This window comes from Apostichopus japonicus, chromosome 2 (assembly GCF_037975245.1).
Source record: "Apostichopus japonicus isolate 1M-3 chromosome 2, ASM3797524v1, whole genome shotgun sequence".
NCBI lineage: Eukaryota > Metazoa > Echinodermata > Holothuroidea > Aspidochirotida > Stichopodidae > Apostichopus > Apostichopus japonicus.
The window spans coordinates 32,381,247-32,399,662 of record NC_092562.1 but is presented as its reverse complement, the minus strand read 5'-3'; the positions used below and the strand labels follow the sequence as shown (position 1 = coordinate 32,399,662).

At 39.3% G+C, this 18,416-nt stretch overlaps 1 protein-coding gene and 1 long non-coding RNA gene across 10 annotated transcripts in view; one reads left to right on the top strand and one right to left on the bottom strand.

Annotated features, from left to right (window-relative positions):
- Positions 1–4,391, top strand: part of LOC139957612 (mutS protein homolog 5-like) — a 116,993-nt gene extending 112,602 nt beyond the window's left edge. For all 9 annotated transcript variants that reach the window (XM_071955302.1, XM_071955297.1, XM_071955298.1 and 6 more), the window contains 2 exons: positions 2,290–2,427; positions 2,999–4,391. In XM_071955302.1, coding sequence (XP_071811403.1) covers positions 2,290–2,427; positions 2,999–3,187 — 327 coding nt within the window. In that variant the 3' untranslated portion in view covers positions 3,188–4,391. The remainder of the gene's footprint in view (positions 1–2,289; positions 2,428–2,998) is intronic.
- Positions 4,392–6,797: 2,406 nt separating this feature from the next.
- On the bottom strand, positions 6,798–9,407 carry LOC139957601 (uncharacterized). Its single transcript, XR_011789504.1, has 2 exons — positions 6,877–9,407; positions 6,798–6,843 (listed from the first exon to the last, which is right to left on the bottom strand). It is a non-coding gene; the product is annotated as an uncharacterized lncRNA (long non-coding RNA).
- Positions 9,408–18,416: the final 9,009 nt, after the last annotated feature.

Here is an 18,416-nt window from a genome sequence, read left to right as displayed (position 1 = left end):
AGGTCTTCATATTACTCACAAATGAATGCTCATATGCTCTACTAGTGTGTGTATCATGATCCATAAGGTCTTCATATTACTCACAAATGAATGCTCATATGCTCTACTAGTGTGTGTATCATGATCCATAAGGTCTTCATATTACTCACAAATGAATGCTCATATGCTCTACTAGTGTGTGTATCATGATCCATAAGGTCTTCATATTACTCACAAATGAATGCTCATATGCTCTACTAGTGTGTGTATCATGATCCATAAGGTCTTCATATTACTCACAAATGAATGCTCATATGCTCTACTAGTGTGTGTATCATGATTCATAAGGTCTTCATATTACTCACAAATGAATGCTCATATGCTCTACTAGTGTGTATCATGATCCATAAGGTCTTCATATTACTCACAAATGAATGCTCATATGCTCTACTAGTGTGTGTATCATGATTCATAAGGTCTTCATATTGCTCACAAATGAATGCTCATATGCTCTACTAGTGTGTGTATCATGATCCATAAGGTCTTCATATTACTCACAAATGAATGCTCATATGCTCTACTAGTGTGTGTATCATGATCCATAAGGTCTTCATATTACTCACAAATGAATGCTCATATGCTCTACTAGTGTGTGTATCATGATCCATAAGGTCTTCATATTACTCACAAATGAATGCTCATATGCTCTACTAGTGTGTATCATGATCCATAAGGTCTTCATATTACTCACAAATGAATGCTCATATGCTCTACTAGTGTGTGTATCATGATCCATAAGGTCTTCATATTACTCGCAAATGAATGCTCATATGCTCTACTAGTGTGTGTATCATGATCCATAAGGTCTTCATATTACTCACAAATGAATGCTCATATGCTCTACTAGTGTGTATCATGATCCATAAGGTCTTCATATTACTCACAAATGAATGCTCATATGCTCTACTAGTGTGTGTATCATGATCCATAAGGTCTTCATATTACTCACAAATGAATGCTCATATGCTCTACTAGTGTGTGTATCATGATCCATAAGGTCTTCATATTACTCACAAATGAATGCTCATATGCTCTACTAGTGTGTGTATCATGATCCATAAGGTCTTCATATTACTCACAAATGAATGCTCATATGCTCTACTAGTGTGTGTATCATGATCCATAAGGTCTTCATATTACTCACAAATGAATGCTCATATGCTCTACTAGTGTGTGTACCATGATCCATAAGGTCTTCATATTACTCACAAATGAATGCTCATATGCTCTACTAGTGTGTGTATCATGATCCATAAGGTCTTCATATTACTCACAAATGAATGCTCATATGCTCTACTAGTGTGTGTATCATGATCCATAAGGTCTTCATATTACTCACAAATGAATGCTCATATGCTCTACTAGTGTGTGTATCATGATCCATAAGGTCTTCATATTACTCGCAAATGAATGCTCATATGCTCTACTAGTGTGTGTATCATGATCCATAAGGTCTTCATATTACTCACAAATGAATGCTCATATGCTCTACTAGTGTGTATCATGATCCATAAGGTCTTCATATTACTCACAAATGAATGCTCATATGCTCTACTAGTGTGTGTATCATGATCCATAAGGTCTTCATATTACTCACAAATGAATGCTCATATGCTCTACTAGTGTGTGTATCATGATCCATAAGGTCTTCATATTACTCGCAAATGAATGCTCATATGCTCTACTAGTGTGTGTATCATGATCCATAAGGTCTTCATATTACTCACAAATGAATGCTCATATGCTCTACTAGTGTGTATCATGATCCATAAGGTCTTCATATTACTCACAAATGAATGCTCATATGCTCTACTAGTGTGTGTATCATGATCCATAAGGTCTTCATATTACTCACAAATGAATGCTCATATGCTCTACTAGTGTGTGTATCATGATCCATAAGGTCTTCATATTACTCACAAATGAATGCTCATATGCTCTACTAGTGTGTATCATGATTCATAAGGTCTTCATATTACTCACAAATGAATGCTCATATGCTCTACTAGTGTGTATCATGATCCATAAGGTCTTCATATTACTCACAAATGAATGCTCATATGCTCTACTAGTGTGTGTATCATTATCCATAAGGTCTTCATATTACTCACAAATGAATGCTCATATGCTCTACAAGTAATATGAGTGCTTTAGTCTCCCAGTATATGAAGCTTATAAGGCAGTGAATAATATCTTGATTAGAGATATTTTGTCAGTAACCTTTTCATTTTACTCATTTCCTTTTTACAGACCATGGAAGTTATTCCGAATGGTGATGAGATGGTCTTTCTATACCAGTTAATTCATGGCCAGACGGACCACAGCTATGCTAGCCATATTTCATCTATGGCAGGACTTCCAGATGAAATTATTGACCGTGGTCAACAGGTCATTTGAGATCTTTGATTTTAACTGTCTGTTTAAGAAGAATATGTGAGACACATAAACCATTATAAATACAGAAATACTGAATACAAACATAACATTTATTTGCTGACGTGTATATAGAATATCGCCAGAAATATTCCTGCTGGGATTACCTATTAACAAATGTGCTTGTTCATAGTGACACACTACAATATTACTGGAATACAGCTGAATGGGCTAATACCTGTTTTTAATTGTGTTTGTTATAGAGGCACACCGGAATATAGCTGAATGGGCTATTACCTGTTAACTAGTGTGCTTGTTCATACAGACACACTACATGATAACTGTGGAATATAGCTGAATGGGCTATTACCTGTTAACAATTGTGTTTGTTCATAGAGACACACTACAATATAACTGTGGAATATTGACAAACTTGATCAGTCCATAATAGAACACTACATAATTGAGCCAAATATATAGTTAATGGGGTATTAAGAAGTCTGTTTCAACTTGTTTGCTACGCAACATTGTTGGAAAATTGGTTTTTGCTGTACAATTGTCAGCTCCTCTTCTTCTATTTTTAAAGGTAACTGAACTTATTAAAGAGAATAAACCAATCCCACGTGTAGACCAGGCCGGTGCAGAGAAGCAGCTGACATGGTACAGATCAGTGGTTGCTAAGCTGATGGAAGCGGATATTGATACTGTCAATATGAAGACATTCTTGCAAGGCTTTGTTATCCCAACGATCAGTCAAGATGGAAAGTCACTTTAGTCAGCAAGGGTTTTGTTGTTGTTGTGTAGTATTGAATCTGGGATGCTGGGAACATGAATCCTGTATACAAGTACTGCAGTATATGATAGAGTTTTGTTGTGGTTGTGTAGTGTTGAATCTGGGATGCTGGGAGCATGAATCCTGTATACAAGTACTGCAGTATATGATAGAGTTTTGTTGTGGTTGTGTAGTGTTGAATCTGGGATGCTGGGAGCATGAATCCTGTATACAAGTACTGCAGTATATGATAGAGTTTTGTTGTCGTTGTGTAGTGTTGAATCTGGGATGCTGGGAACATGAATCCTGTATACAAGTACTGCAGTATATGATAGAGTTTTGTTGTTGTTGTGTAGTGTTGAATCTGGGATGCTGGGAACATGAATCCTGTATACAAGTACTGCAGTATATGATAGAGTTTTGTTGTTGTTGTGTAGTGTTGAATCTGGGATGCTGGGAACATGAATCCTGTATACAAGTACTGCAGTATATGATAGAGTTTTGTTGTCGTTGTGTAGTTTTGAATCTGGGATGCTGGGAACATGAATCCTGTATACAAGTACTGCAGTATATGATAGAGTTTTGTTGTCGTTGTGTAGTGTTGAATCTGGGATGCTGGGAACATGAATCCTGTATACAAGTACTGCAGTATATGATAGAGTTTTGTTGTTGTTGTGTAGTGTTGAATCTGGGATGCTGGGAACATGAATCCTGTATACAAGTACTGCAGTATATGATAGAGTTTTGTTGTCGTTGTGTAGTATTGAATCTGGGATGCTGGGAACATGAATCCTGTATACAAGTACTGCAGTATATGATAGAGTTTTGTTGTCGTTGTGTAGTATTGAATCTGGGATGCTGGGAACATGAATCCTGTATACAAGTACTGCAGTATATGATAGAGTTTTGTTGTTGTTGTGTAGTTTTGAATCTGGGATGCTGGGAGCATGAATCCTGTATACAAGTACTGCAGTATATGATAGAGTTTTGTTGTCGTTGTGTAGTTTTGAATCTGGGATGCTGGGAGCATGAATCCTGTATACAAGTACTGCAGTATATGATAGAGTTTTGTTGTCGTTGTGTAGTATTGAATCTGGGATGCTGGGAGCATGAATCCTGTATACAAGTACTGCAGTATATGATAGAGTTTTGTTGTCGTTGTGTAGTTTTGAATCTGGGATGCTGGGAGCATGAATCCTGTATACAAGTACTGCAGTATATGATAGAGTTTTGTTGTCGTTGTGTAGTATTGAATCTGGGATGCTGGGAGCATGAATCCTGTATACAAGTACTGCAGTATATGATAGAGTTTTGTTGTCGTTGTGTAGTTTTGAATCTGGGATGCTGGGAGCATGAATCCTGTATACAAGTACTGCAGTATATGATAGAGTTTTGTTGTCGTTGTGTAGTTTTGAATCTGGGATGCTGGGAGCATGAATCCTGTATACAAGTACTGCAGTATATGATAGAGTTTTGTTGTCGTTGTGTAGTTTTGAATCTGGGATGCTGGGAGCATGAATCCTGTATACAAGTACTGCAGTATATGATAGAGTTTTGTTGTCGTTGTGTAGTGTTGAATCTGGGATGCTGGGAGCATGAATCCTGTATACAAGTACTGCAGTATATGATAGAGTTTTGTTGTCGTTGTGTAGTGTTGAATCTGGGATGCTGGGAGCATGAATCCTGTATACAAGTACTGCAGTATATGATAGAGTTTTGTTGTCGTTGTGTAGTGTTGAATCTGGGATGCTGGGAACATGAATCCTGTATACAAGTACTGCAGTATATGATAGAGTTTTGTTGTCGTTGTGTAGTGTTGAATCTGGGATGCTGGGAGCATGAATCCTGTATACAAGTACTGCAGTATATGATAGAGTTTTGTTGTCGTTGTGTAGTGTTGAATCTGGGATGCTGGGAACATGAATCCTGTATACAAGTACTGCAGTATATGATAGAGTTTTGTTGTCGTTGTGTAGTGTTGAATCTGGGATGCTGGGAACATGAATCCTGTATACAAGTACTGCAGTATATGATAGAGTTTTGTTGTCGTTGTGTAGTGTTGAATCTGGGATGCTGGGAACATGAATCCTGTATACAAGTACTGCAGTATATGATAGAGTTTTGTTGTCGTTGTGTAGTGTTGAATCTGGGATGCTGGGAACATGAATCCTGTATACAAGTACTGCAGTATATGATAGAGTTTTGTTGTCGTTGTGTAGTGTTGAATCTGGGATGCTGGGAACATGAATCCTGTATACAAGTACTGCAGTATATGATAGAGTTTTGTTGTCGTTGTGTAGTGTTGAATCTGGGATGCTGGGAACATGAATCCTGTATACAAGTACTGCAGTATATGATAGAGTTTTGTTGTCGTTGTGTAGTGTTGAATCTGGGATGCTGGGAACATGAATCATGTATACAAGTACTGCAGTATATGATAGAGTTTTGTTGTCGTTGTGTAGTGTTGAATCTGGGATGCTGGGAACATGAATCCTGTATACAAGTACTGCAGTATATGATAGAGTTTTGTTGTCGTTGTGTAGTGTTGAATCTGGGATGCTGGGAGCATGAATCCTGTATACAAGTACTGCAGTATATGATAGAGTTTTGTTGTCGTTGTGTAGTGTTGAATCTGGGATGCTGGGAACATGAATCCTGTATACAAGTACTGCAGTATATGATAGAGTTTTGTTGTCGTTGTGTAGTGTTGAATCTGGGATGCTGGGAACATGAATCCTGTATACAAGTACTGCAGTATATGATAGAGTTTTGTTGTCGTTGTGTAGTGTTGAATCTGGGATGCTGGGAACATGAATCCTGTATACAAGTACTGCAGTATATGATAGAGTTTTGTTGTCGTTGTGTAGTGTTGAATCTGGGATGCTGGGAACATGAATCTTGTATACAAGTACTGCAGTATATGATAAATTTAAAACATGAGGCATCTCTGAAGCCGCAGACTTGAATCTTGGAGCTACCATAGTAATAATATTTCACTGGTGTGTTTTTCCCAAGTCATAGTTTCTATAGCATTATTAATGTTGAAATGTTCAAACAGTTTAATAATATAAGAAGCTAATCAAATGTAATGAGAGTAATAAGTAGGCTTTGTGTATTCCTTCTTTGGAACCAATTTGTCTTAAATTTTCTTTGTCAAAAACTAAAATACCAAATTGGAGAATTCAAGCTTGCTCAAATGATGTTTTCTTGTTTTTCTTGTTTTTTAGAGAATAAATATCCTGTACTTGTTTTCACCTGAGAAAATTAATGTTGCTATATTTTATACCTAATCGCTTTTGTAACTTTTCACTAGATAAGAAACCTTGTACCTTAGGAAATGTTAGCATTTTTTCAATCAGTACCTTGGGAAATGTTAGCATGTTTTCAATCAGTACCTTGGGTAATAATAGCATGGCTCCTGGCAGTACCTTGGGAATGTTAGTATGTCTTCAATCAGTACCTTGGGAAATGTTAGCATGTTTTCAATCAGTACCTTGGGTAATAATAACATGGCTCCAGGCAGTACCTTGGGAAATGTTAGCATGTTTTCAATCAGTACCTTGGGTAATAATAACATGGCTCCAGGCAGGACCTTGGGAAATGTTAGTATGTCTTCAATCAGTACCTTGGGTAATAATAGCATGGGGTCCAGGCAGTACCTTGGGTAATGTGAGCATGGCTCCCGGCAGTACCTTGGGAATGTTAGTATGTCTTCAATCAGTACCTTGAGTAATGTTAACTAGTATGTTTTCTATCAGTACCTTGGGTAATAATAACATGGCTCCAGGCAGGACCTTGGGAAGTTAGTATGTCTTCAATCAGTACCTTGGGTAATAATAGCATGGCTCCAGGCAGTACCTTGGCGAATGTTAGCATGTTTTCAATTAGTACCTTGGGTTTTAAATAGCATGGGTCCAGGCAGTACCTTGTGTCTGTGGCAATTGCAAGGGGGGGGGGGGGGGAAGGAGTGGGCAGCAGGGCATTACCACCTTGGGGTGGTAATGCTAGCATCACTCACACCATATAGAGCTACTTGATAGTTTAAACATATGTATGCCTGCCTGAGAATGCATCGTTTAAGGTCTAATTTTCTATTTTTTAATCTGCGTCCAAGCAAAAGGAATCTATGCAATGGTGATGGTATATTTGTGGGGGTGTACGTGTGTTATGCCTTGTCTTCTAAACTAACTTGAAACGTGCATAGCAGTACCATTCATATAAATGGTATATGCAGCCATTTTAGTGAGTAGGAAAACCTAGGTCTCCCAGAGGTCAAACTCTAAAAACCTTGTACACCCCATAACTTGCTGAATTTCATACTTTGTAAGTGGATCTATCTTAGTGAGTACAATATTCTTATTGTTTCCCTGGAGGTCATGAGGTCCCCTAACTAGAGGTCAGAGGATTCATAGTATATGGATCCATCTTAGTGAGTACAAAATCCCCATTATTTTCTGTGGAGGTCAAAGGTCATTTTAGGTTACCAGAGGTCTAAGTCTAAAAATGCTGTAAATGCTATAAATCCTTTTTCAAAGCTTGGATGAACATCAAACTCAATATGTCTAACTTCAAGTAATTTGTTATTTTTCAAAGGTCACCAGAGCTTGAAACCCTTTAACACTAAAGTCAAGCTTGGATGAACCTCATAGTTGGTGTGTGTATCACACATTTTAAGTAGAGGACCCCTATTGTCTTTCAGAGAGGTCATATGGGGTCAAAGTATGAAAACCTTGTGAACTCTATACTTTCACAGCCAAGCTTGGAAAAACTTCATACTTGGTGAGTAAAAGAACCCGCTTATATTCATCAAGATCAAACGTCACTGCATAGAGGTCACCATTGGTCAATTTCTGAAAAGCTTGTAATAGGTAAAGGTTGAATGAACTTTGTACTTGCTCATAAATGTCAAAGGTCATTTGTGGACAACAGAGATGTAAGTCTAAAAGTGTGGTATAACATAACTTTAACACTTAGATGAACATCTTAGCTGATTTTTGGATCACGCTGATTGAATACAAGAATCCTATTGTTTTCTTGTGGAGTTCAAAGGTGACTTGCAGTCAACACAGCTCAGCATCAAAGTTTTGTAACAGTTTATCTCCAAGAGTAAGCTTGAATGACCTTCATATGTGCCATTATGTGCTATGTACATCCACTGTATGATTACAAGAACGTTATCTTGTGAAATATGGCAAGTTATCACTCAGCCTCTAGTCAGCTTCAGTGTCCCCAATGGAGCACCTCCCCACTCCCCCTCCCCCTTCTATAAATTCATTCATTCTCTTCTGGCCCTTTTGTGAAGGTTTAGGCCCTTTTCTAATTCAGTTGGATAAATTTGAAATCCTGTGCATGTCAATGTCTTGGGTAATGTTAGCATGTCAATGTCTTGGGTAATGTTAGCATGTCAATGTCTTGGGTAATGTTAGCATGTCAATGTCTTGGGTAATGTTAGCATGTCTCTAGTCGTTACCTTGAGTCATCTTAGTATTCTCCAGTCAGTATCTTGGGTAATAATAACATGGTTTCAATCACCAATATTGTCCATTTAATTAATGTCGACAACCACCAAAATACTTTGTAGCATTATGTGCCAGTATATCGCAGGCCTTTGCCCTTGTAAGATTTAAATGCAGTTCTATGCATTTTATATATTTTAACATCCATTTGCTTTGTGTTATTAATTATTAATTGACTTTTGAGGTATTAAATAAGTGTTTACAAATATTAGCAATTAATTTTGCTGTCTTCTAAATATTATATGGTGGAATGTGTTGTACTGCATTGTATGTTGATGAAGTGTGTCAAGAAATGAAGTTCGTATGGCCCTAGCCCCTGGAGTTAACCCCTGGAGTGGCTCCTGGAATTATACTATCATATATACAAACCTGTCTTGGCTGTGTGCCCGAGGCTTAATCATTCAACCATGTCATACTGTTGTAGCCTGTAGACTTCATGAAATTGTCACGGAGGGTTCCCTCTAAGAACACAATACAAAAAAATAGAAAGTAGATAAATTGGAATTAAAAACAGGAATATTAGACCATTAATAGAGATTGATTTTGTACTAAGTAAGACTTAAACGTTACTACTTAATGAGACGAAACAAGACTTAATACAGAGGACAAGGTAGAAGTACTGGGATGCAGATGACTGACAGGTGTGGTGATGAGGAGACCAAAGACTTAATACATAGGACAACAAGGTAGAAGTACTGGGATGCAGATGACAGACAGGTGTGGTTATGAGGAAATCAAAGACTTAATACAGAGGACAACAAGGTAGAAGTACTGGGATGCAGATGACTGACAGGTGTGGTTATGAGGAGACCAAAGACTTAATACAGAGGACAAGGTAGAAGTACTGGGATGCAGATGACTGACAGGTGTGGTTATGAGGAGACCAAAGACTTAATACAGAGGACAAGGTAGAAGTACTGGGATGCAGATGACTGACGGGTGTGGTGATGAGGAGACCAAAGACTTAATACAGAGGACAAGGTAGAAGTACTGGGATGCAGATGACTGACAGGTGTGGTGATGAGGAGACCAAAGACTTACTACAGAGGACAAGGTAGAAGTACTGGGATGCAGATGACTGACAGGTGTGGTGATGAGGAGACCAAAGACTTAATACAGAGGACAAGGTAGAAGTACTGGGATGCAGATGACTGACAGGTGTGGTTATGAGGCAGAAGTACTGGGATACTTAATACAGAGTGGTGATGAGAAAGTCAAAGACTTAATACAGAGGATAACAAGGCAGAAGTACTGGGATGCAGATGACTGACGGTTGTGTTGATGAGGAAATCAAAGACTTAATACAGAGTGGTGATGAGGAAGTCAAAGACTTAATACAGAGGATAACAAGGCAGAAGTACTGGGATACTTAATACAGAGTGGTGATGAGGAAGTCAAAGACTTAATACAGAGGATAACAAGGTAGAAGTACTGGGATGCAGATGACAGACAGGTGTGGTTATGAGGAAATCAAAGACTTAATACAGAGGACAACAAGGTAGAAGTACTGGGATGCAGATGACTGACAGGTGTGGTTATGAGGAGACCAAAGACTTAATACAGAGGACAAGGTAGAAGTACTGGGATGCAGATGACTGACAGGTGTGGTTATGAGGAGACCAAAGACTTAATACAGAGGACAAGGTAGAAGTACTGGGATGCAGATGACTGACGGGTGTGGTGATGAGGAGACCAAAGACTTAATACAGAGGACAAGGTAGAAGTACTGGGATGCAGATGACTGACAGGTGTGGTGATGAGGAGACCAAAGACTTACTACAGAGGACAAGGTAGAAGTACTGGGATGCAGATGACTGACAGGTGTGGTGATGAGGAGACCAAAGACTTAATACAGAGGACAAGGTAGAAGTACTGGGATGCAGATGACTGACAGGTGTGGTTATGAGGCAGAAGTACTGGGATACTTAATACAGAGTGGTGATGAGAAAGTCAAAGACTTAATACAGAGGATAACAAGGCAGAAGTACTGGGATGCAGATGACTGACGGTTGTGTTGATGAGGAAATCAAAGACTTAATACAGAGTGGTGATGAGGAAGTCAAAGACTTAATACAGAGGATAACAAGGCAGAAGTACTGGGATACTTAATACAGAGTGGTGATGAGGAAGTCAAAGACTTAATACAGAGGATAACAAGGTAGAAGTACTGGGATGCAGATGACAGACAGGTGTGGTTATGAGGAAATCAAAGACTTAATACAGAGGACAACAAGGTAGAAGTACTGGGATGCAGATGACTGACAGGTGTGGTTATGAGGAGACCAAAGACTTAATACAGAGGACAAGGTAGAAGTACTGGGATGCAGATGACTGACAGGTGTGGTTATGAGGAGACCAAAGACTTAATACAGAGGACAAGGTAGAAGTACTGGGATGCAGATGACTGACGGGTGTGGTGATGAGGAGACCAAAGACTTAATACAGAGGACAAGGTAGAAGTACTGGGATGCAGATGACTGACAGGTGTGGTGATGAGGAGACCAAAGACTTACTACAGAGGACAAGGTAGAAGTACTGGGATGCAGATGACTGACAGGTGTGGTGATGAGGAGACCAAAGACTTAATACAGAGGACAAGGTAGAAGTACTGGGATGCAGATGACTGACAGGTGTGGTTATGAGGCAGAAGTACTGGGATACTTAATACAGAGTGGTGATGAGAAAGTCAAAGACTTAATACAGAGGATAACAAGGCAGAAGTACTGGGATGCAGATGACTGACGGTTGTGTTGATGAGGAAATCAAAGACTTAATACAGAGTGGTGATGAGGAAGTCAAAGACTTAATACAGAGGATAACAAGGCAGAAGTACTGGGATACTTAATACAGAGTGGTGATGAGGAAGTCAAAGACTTAATACAGAGGATAACAAGGCAGAAGTTCTTGGATGCAAATGACTGACAGGTGTGGTTATGAGGAGACCAAAGACTTAATACAGAGGACAACAAGGTAGAAGTACTGGGATGCAGATGACTGACAGGTGTGGTTATGAGGAGACCAAAGACTTAATACAGAGGACAACAAGGTAGAAGTACTGGGATACAGATGACTGACAGGTGTGGTGATGAGGAGACCAAAGACTTAATACAGAGGACAACAAGGTAGAAGTACTGGGATGCAGATGACTGACAGGTGTGGTGATGAGGAGACCAAAGACTTAATACAGAGGACTAGGTAGAAGTACTGGGATGCAGATGACTGACAGGTGTGGTGATGAGGAGACCAAAGACTTAATACAGAGGACAAGGTAGAAGTACTGGGATGCAGATGACTGACAGGTGTGGTGATGAGGAAACCAAAGACTTAATACAGAGGACTAGGTAGAATTACTGGGATGCAGATGACTGACAGGTGTGGTTATGAGGATACCAAAGACTTACTACAGAGGATAACAAGGTAGAAGTACTGGGATGCAGATGACTGACGGGTGTGGTGTGAGGAAGTCAAAGACTTAATACAGAGGACAAGGTAGAAGTACTGGGATGCAGATGACTGACGGGTGTGGTGATGAGGAGACCAAAGACTTAATACAGAGGACAAGGTAGAAGTACTGGGATGCAGATGACTGACAGGTGTGGTTATGAGGAGACCAAAGACTTAATACAGAGGACAACAAGGTAGAAGTACTGGGATGCAGATGACTGACAGGTGTGGTTATGAGGAGACCAAAGACTTAATACAGAGGACAACAAGGTAGAAGTACTGGGATGCAGATGACAGACAGGTGTGGTGATGAGGAGACCAAAGACTTAATACAGAGGACAACAAGGTAGAAGTACTGGAATGCAGATGACTGACAGGTGTGGTTATGAGGAGACCAAAGACTTAATACAGAGGACAAGGTAGAAGTACTGGGATGCAGATGACTGACAGGTGTGGTGATGAGGAGACCAAAGACTTAATACAGAGGACAACAAGGTAGAAGTACTGGAATGCAGATGACTGACAGGTGTGGTGATGAGGAGACCAAAGACTTAATACAGAGGACAACAAGGTAGAAGTACTGGGATGCAGATGACTGACAGGTGTGGTTATGAGGAGACCAAAGACTTAATACAGAGGACAAGGTAGAAGTACTGGGATGCAGATGACTGACAGGTGTGGTGATGAGGAGACCAAAGACTTAATACAGAGGACAACAAGGTAGAAGTACTGGAATGCAGATGACTGACAGGTGTGGTGATGAGGAGACCAAAGACTTAATACAGAGGACAACAAGGCAGAAGTACTGGGATGCAGATGACAGACAGGTGTGGTTATGAGGAGACCAAAGACTTAATACAGAGGACAACAAGGTAGAAGTACTGGGATGCAGATGACTGACAGGTGTGGTTATGAGGAGACCAAAGACTTAATACAGAGGACAAGGTAGAAGTACTGGGATGCAGATGACTGACAGGTGTGGTGATGAGGAGACCAAAGACTTAATACAGAGGACAACAAGGTAGAAGTACTGGAATGCAGATGACTGACAGGTGTGGTGATGAGGAGACCAAAGACTTAATACAGAGGACAACAAGGCAGAAGTACTGGGATGCAGATGACTGAAGGGTGTGGTGATGAGGAAGTCAAAGACTTAATACAGAGGATAACAAGGCAGAAGTACTGGGATGCAGATGACTGACAGGTGTGGTTATGAGGAGACCAAAGACTTAATACAGAGGACAACAAGGTAGAAGTACTGGGATGCAGATGACTGACAGGTGTGGTTATGAGGAGACCAAAGACTTAATACAGAGGACAACAAGGTAGAAGTACTGGGATGCAGATGACTGACAGGTGTGGTTATGAGGAGACCAAAGACTTAATACAGAGGACAAGGTAGAAGTACTGGGATGCAGATGACTGACAGGTGTGGTGATGAGGAGACCAAAGACTTAATACAGAGGACAACAAGGTAGAAGTACTGGAATGCAGATGACTGACAGGTGTGGTGATGAGGAGACCAAAGACTTAATACAGAGGACAACAAGGCAGAAGTACTGGGATGCAGATGACTGAAGGGTGTGGTGATGAGGAAGTCAAAGACTTAATACAGAGGATAACAAGGCAGAAGTACTGGGATGCAGATGACTGACAGGTGTGGTTATGAGGAGACCAAAGACTTAATACAGAGGACAACAAGGTAGAAGTACTGGGATGCAGATGACTGACGGGTGTGGTTATGAGGAGACCAAAGACTTAATACAGAGGACAACAAGCTAGAAGTACTGGGATGCAGATGACTGACAGGTGTGGTTATGAGGAGACCAAAGACTTAATACAGAGGATAACAAGGTAGAAGTACTGGGATGCAGATGACTGACAGGTGTGGTTATGAGGAGACCAAAGACTTAATACAGAGGACAACAAGCTAGAAGTACTGGGATGCAGATGACTGACAGGTGTGGTTATGAGGAGACCAAAGACTTAATACAGAGGACAACAAGGTAGAAGTACTGGGATGCAGATGACTGACAGGTGTGGTGATGAGGAGACCAAAGACTTAATACAGAGGACTAGGTAGAAGTACTGGGATGCAGATGACTGACAGGTGTGGTGATGAGGAGACCAAAGACTTAATACAGAGGACAAGGTAGAAGTACTGGGATGCAGATGACTGACAGGTGTGGTGATGAGGAGACCAAAGACTTAATACAGAGGACTAGGTAGAAGTACTGGGATGCAGATGACTGACGGGTGTGGTTATGAGGAGACCAAAGACTTACTACAGAGGACAACAAGGTAGAAGTACTGGGATGCAGATGACTGACGGGTGTGGTGATGAGGAAGTCAAAGACTTAATACAGAGGACAACAAGGTAGAAGTACTGGGATGCAGATGACTGACGGGTGTGGTGATGAGGAGACCAAAGACTTGCAGAAAAATATTGAATTGAAGAGATATGATAAGTTGTCAATCAAACATTTTGCAGAAAATTGTTCAATTGCTCAATTGGAATTAAGTGAACAATTGAACATTTTGCAAAAAAATGTTCAATTGGCGTGATACGATTAGAGGTCAATTGAACATTTTGCAGAAAATTGTTCAGTTGGAATGAAGTGAACAATTGAACATTTTTCAGAAAAATGTTTAATTGACGAGATTTGATAAGTTGTTCAGCTTAAGCAAATGAGCAATCCAACATTTTTCTGACTTTGATAAGATATTATCTTGTTATCTAAACAATCTACTGAAAAATAAGTTTTTTATGTTGATGGCACTTTTAAGCTTCCGTAAATGCGGCTTCTATTGTAGTGTGTTAATAACGACGAGCCTTGAATCTTACTATAACCGTGGAGGTAAAAACTGTTTTACCTCCATGCTATTACATGAAAAGAATTGTCAGGTGACTACACGTGATGTATCTCCACATGTCAATCATCACCGAAATCGAGATTTGGAATATGTTAATGAGCTAAATCGATGATATGTCGATTTAAATAGGTATATGTCAATTTGAGACTCTAGAAACTGGTATAAGTCCACGGAAATTGACTTCTACCGATTTAATTCGACATATCATCGATTTAAACGGGTAGATGTCGATTTAAATGGACATATCATCGATTTATTTTACATATCATCGATTTAAATCGATGATAAGTAAAATAAATCGATGATATGTAGAATGAAACTGGTATATGTCGATTTAAATTGATATATACCAGTTTCATTCTCATCGATTTAAATCGACATATACCAGTTTACCTCGACATATCATCGATTTATTTTACTTATCATCGATTTAAATCGATGATAAGTAAAATAAATCGATGATATGTAGAATGAAACTGGTATATGTCGATTTAAATCGATGATATGTAGAATGAAACTGGTATATGTCGATTTAAATCGGTATAAGTCGATCTCCCATGATTTGAGACTGATGGCCCGCCATAGAAGCCAACTGTGGTGATTGGAGGAGTTGTTATCCGTCCAGACATTCATCAATTTCTGTTTGGTGTTCTTCTTTAATAGAGGTATTTTGATCTGAAATCAAATTTAACAAGTGAAAACACCCCAGGATACCTCTATCTAAAAGTGACCTATAGTTGCTCTGTTGGGTTGGTATGTTTCAACATGGAGGTAAAAACAGAAGTGTATATGAACTTCCTCTAAACTTGATGTAGATTGAAGTCGATAAAACTTTCCAGGACATCCTTTTATTAGTATGTTACCTACACAATATTCATCCAAGGTGACAATTAATGTAGAGTTGGAACAATTCCTTTTCAGATATATCTGTGAGTGACAGCTCACACTATGTGGGCCGAACAGACACTGACTATTCGTTGCACAGAAATAATTTTTGTCTTAGAAATGACACAACTGATCTTTATCAATTTCAAATTATGCCATCCTGCTAATAGATTAAAGCTAAACTGATGATTTAACATCTGTTTTTGTTGATAGTGCAACGCCCAGGCCTGTACCCCGGCCGAGCGGTAGCGTGGGTTATCAGACAGCTGGAGGCCACCTGATGTCAGGGCAGGGGAAAGGGGGAGACGAAGACTAATGCTAGCAGGGCTTGAACCAATACACACACAAAAATTGAGAAGAATATAGTTTAGAGAACTAGGTCTCAATCAACAATTTAATTTATTAACTTTAAACATACACTTAACAAAAGGCAGTGTCTTTATGTCGTACAAAAATAAAAGCAAACAACGAGCAGAGATTCAATTAAACTAAATAACAAATAAACTACGTACCAGGGCGTGGGCAGCACTGGAGTGAATACCCGGCACGGGGCGCCAACGGCAGACTGAACAAATTCTGCTCAATGTGGTCACGCCCCGATTAACTTCTGCAATACCTCCGGGAGAGCCCTAATTTGACCCTACCCCCGGTGTCTTAAAATTCAGCGAGGCCAACCAGGACGGGAAGTTCCTACTTACACAAAATACGATAGGAAATGGCGCCCCGTAGTCAGCCCTCACTCCCGGACCCGCTCTCTAAAATAAATCAACCTTGCTTTTAAAGTAATACTATGCTGTTATAGCCGTGCTGCTCACCGCTGGTCTCCAGTTCTCTGTCCGAACCTCAACGAAATAAATTAAGTCTTCCAAAATACATAAGAAACAACACCGTCTTAATTAAACAAGGTAAAGAGAGCAAGTGATATTAAAATAGATAAACGCTAAACAGAACAACTCGCGTAATAAAAGAGCGAATGCCTGGAATGCTGGTGATGGCAGACGACGGGAAGAGCGAGAGAGACCTGCATAATAAAACAAAAGTAAGTAGAATGGTGAGTGAATGGGCAACATATCGCATAGTAAATTATTCAAAACTCGGGAAACATATTCTTAGTAGCCCTGGGCGTGTTCGAAATACGGGGTACACGCATCCCGAACACCCCAGGGCGTAACAATAGTCATAATAAACTAGCCTCATGTAATCTCTGACATGCAAAGAAAAAGTGTTATATGCTATTTTACATTTTGATATGAGATAGAAGACGAAAATGATAACAAGAGACTCATGGTCTTATATGACTTCCTTCATTTCACTTATAGCTTTCAAAATTCATATCAAACTGCACTGCATGATTTCTAAGAATTCTTCAATTCCAATTTCGTGTCGGTAGTCAGGTAAACTCATATAACAAAATCATGCCCTAGTGTAACTACCTTCAACACATGACATATATCAGGATTAAGCATATAAAGAAATTTTGGGAATAAAACAATAAAAGGCCCTTTGTGCTCACCCTAAATCTTCTAGACGTATATGGTAGGCCATACGGGAAATAATTGCTGATTTAATGTCCGTACGAATTAAAATTATTACCGGTATTAATTCTATTTAATACCGGCATTAATTCTCAGCCAATCACCATGCAGCTTCATATGCCGGTATTAAATATAATTAATACGGGTATTAAATATAATTAATACGGGTATTAAATAGAAATAATACGGGCATTAAATAGAATTTATACGGGCATTAAATAGAATTAATACGGGTATTAAATAGACCAATCACATCAGCGAATTTTGTTACCATGCTCAGTCTGAGCTAGTGTTAATCCCCCAGCGTGAGAGCAGTGTAGTTGTAGCTAGCAATCAAGGTACAACATACAACGCATGGCACGCATGACAGACAAAGAACAATTTTTGCATGATTTTCGTCGAGAAGCGAACGATACTTGTAGGTTATTGACAAATGTTGACCCTCAATCCCAGTCCGATGTTTTATCAGTTCGCAATGCTTTGAACCGTCTTGTTATTCTTCGAAGAATGTAAGTTGTAGGTTGGCGCGGCGATCAGATCAGATGACCAAGTGAGAATCCTGCTGATGTGATTGGTCTATTTAATACCCGTATTAATTCTATTTAATGCCCGTATAAATTCTATTTAATGCCCGTATTAATTATATTTAATGCCCGTATTAATTCTGTTTAATGTCCGTATTAATTATATTTAATACCGGCATATGAAGCTGCATGGTGATTGGCTGAGAATTAATGCCGGTATTAAATAGAATTAATACCGGTAATAATTTTATTTCGTACGGACATTAAATCAGCAATTATTTCCCGTATGGCCTACCATAGACGTATACAGTACTTATTTACCACGTATTCACATACCAATGTAATTCGAGCAGTTCAATTACATTGTATACTCAAGGGAAATGAGCTTATAAAGTTCCAACAAGTGAATTGATCCGATAAGTGTTACATCACATCATTAAAACAATCTGTATGT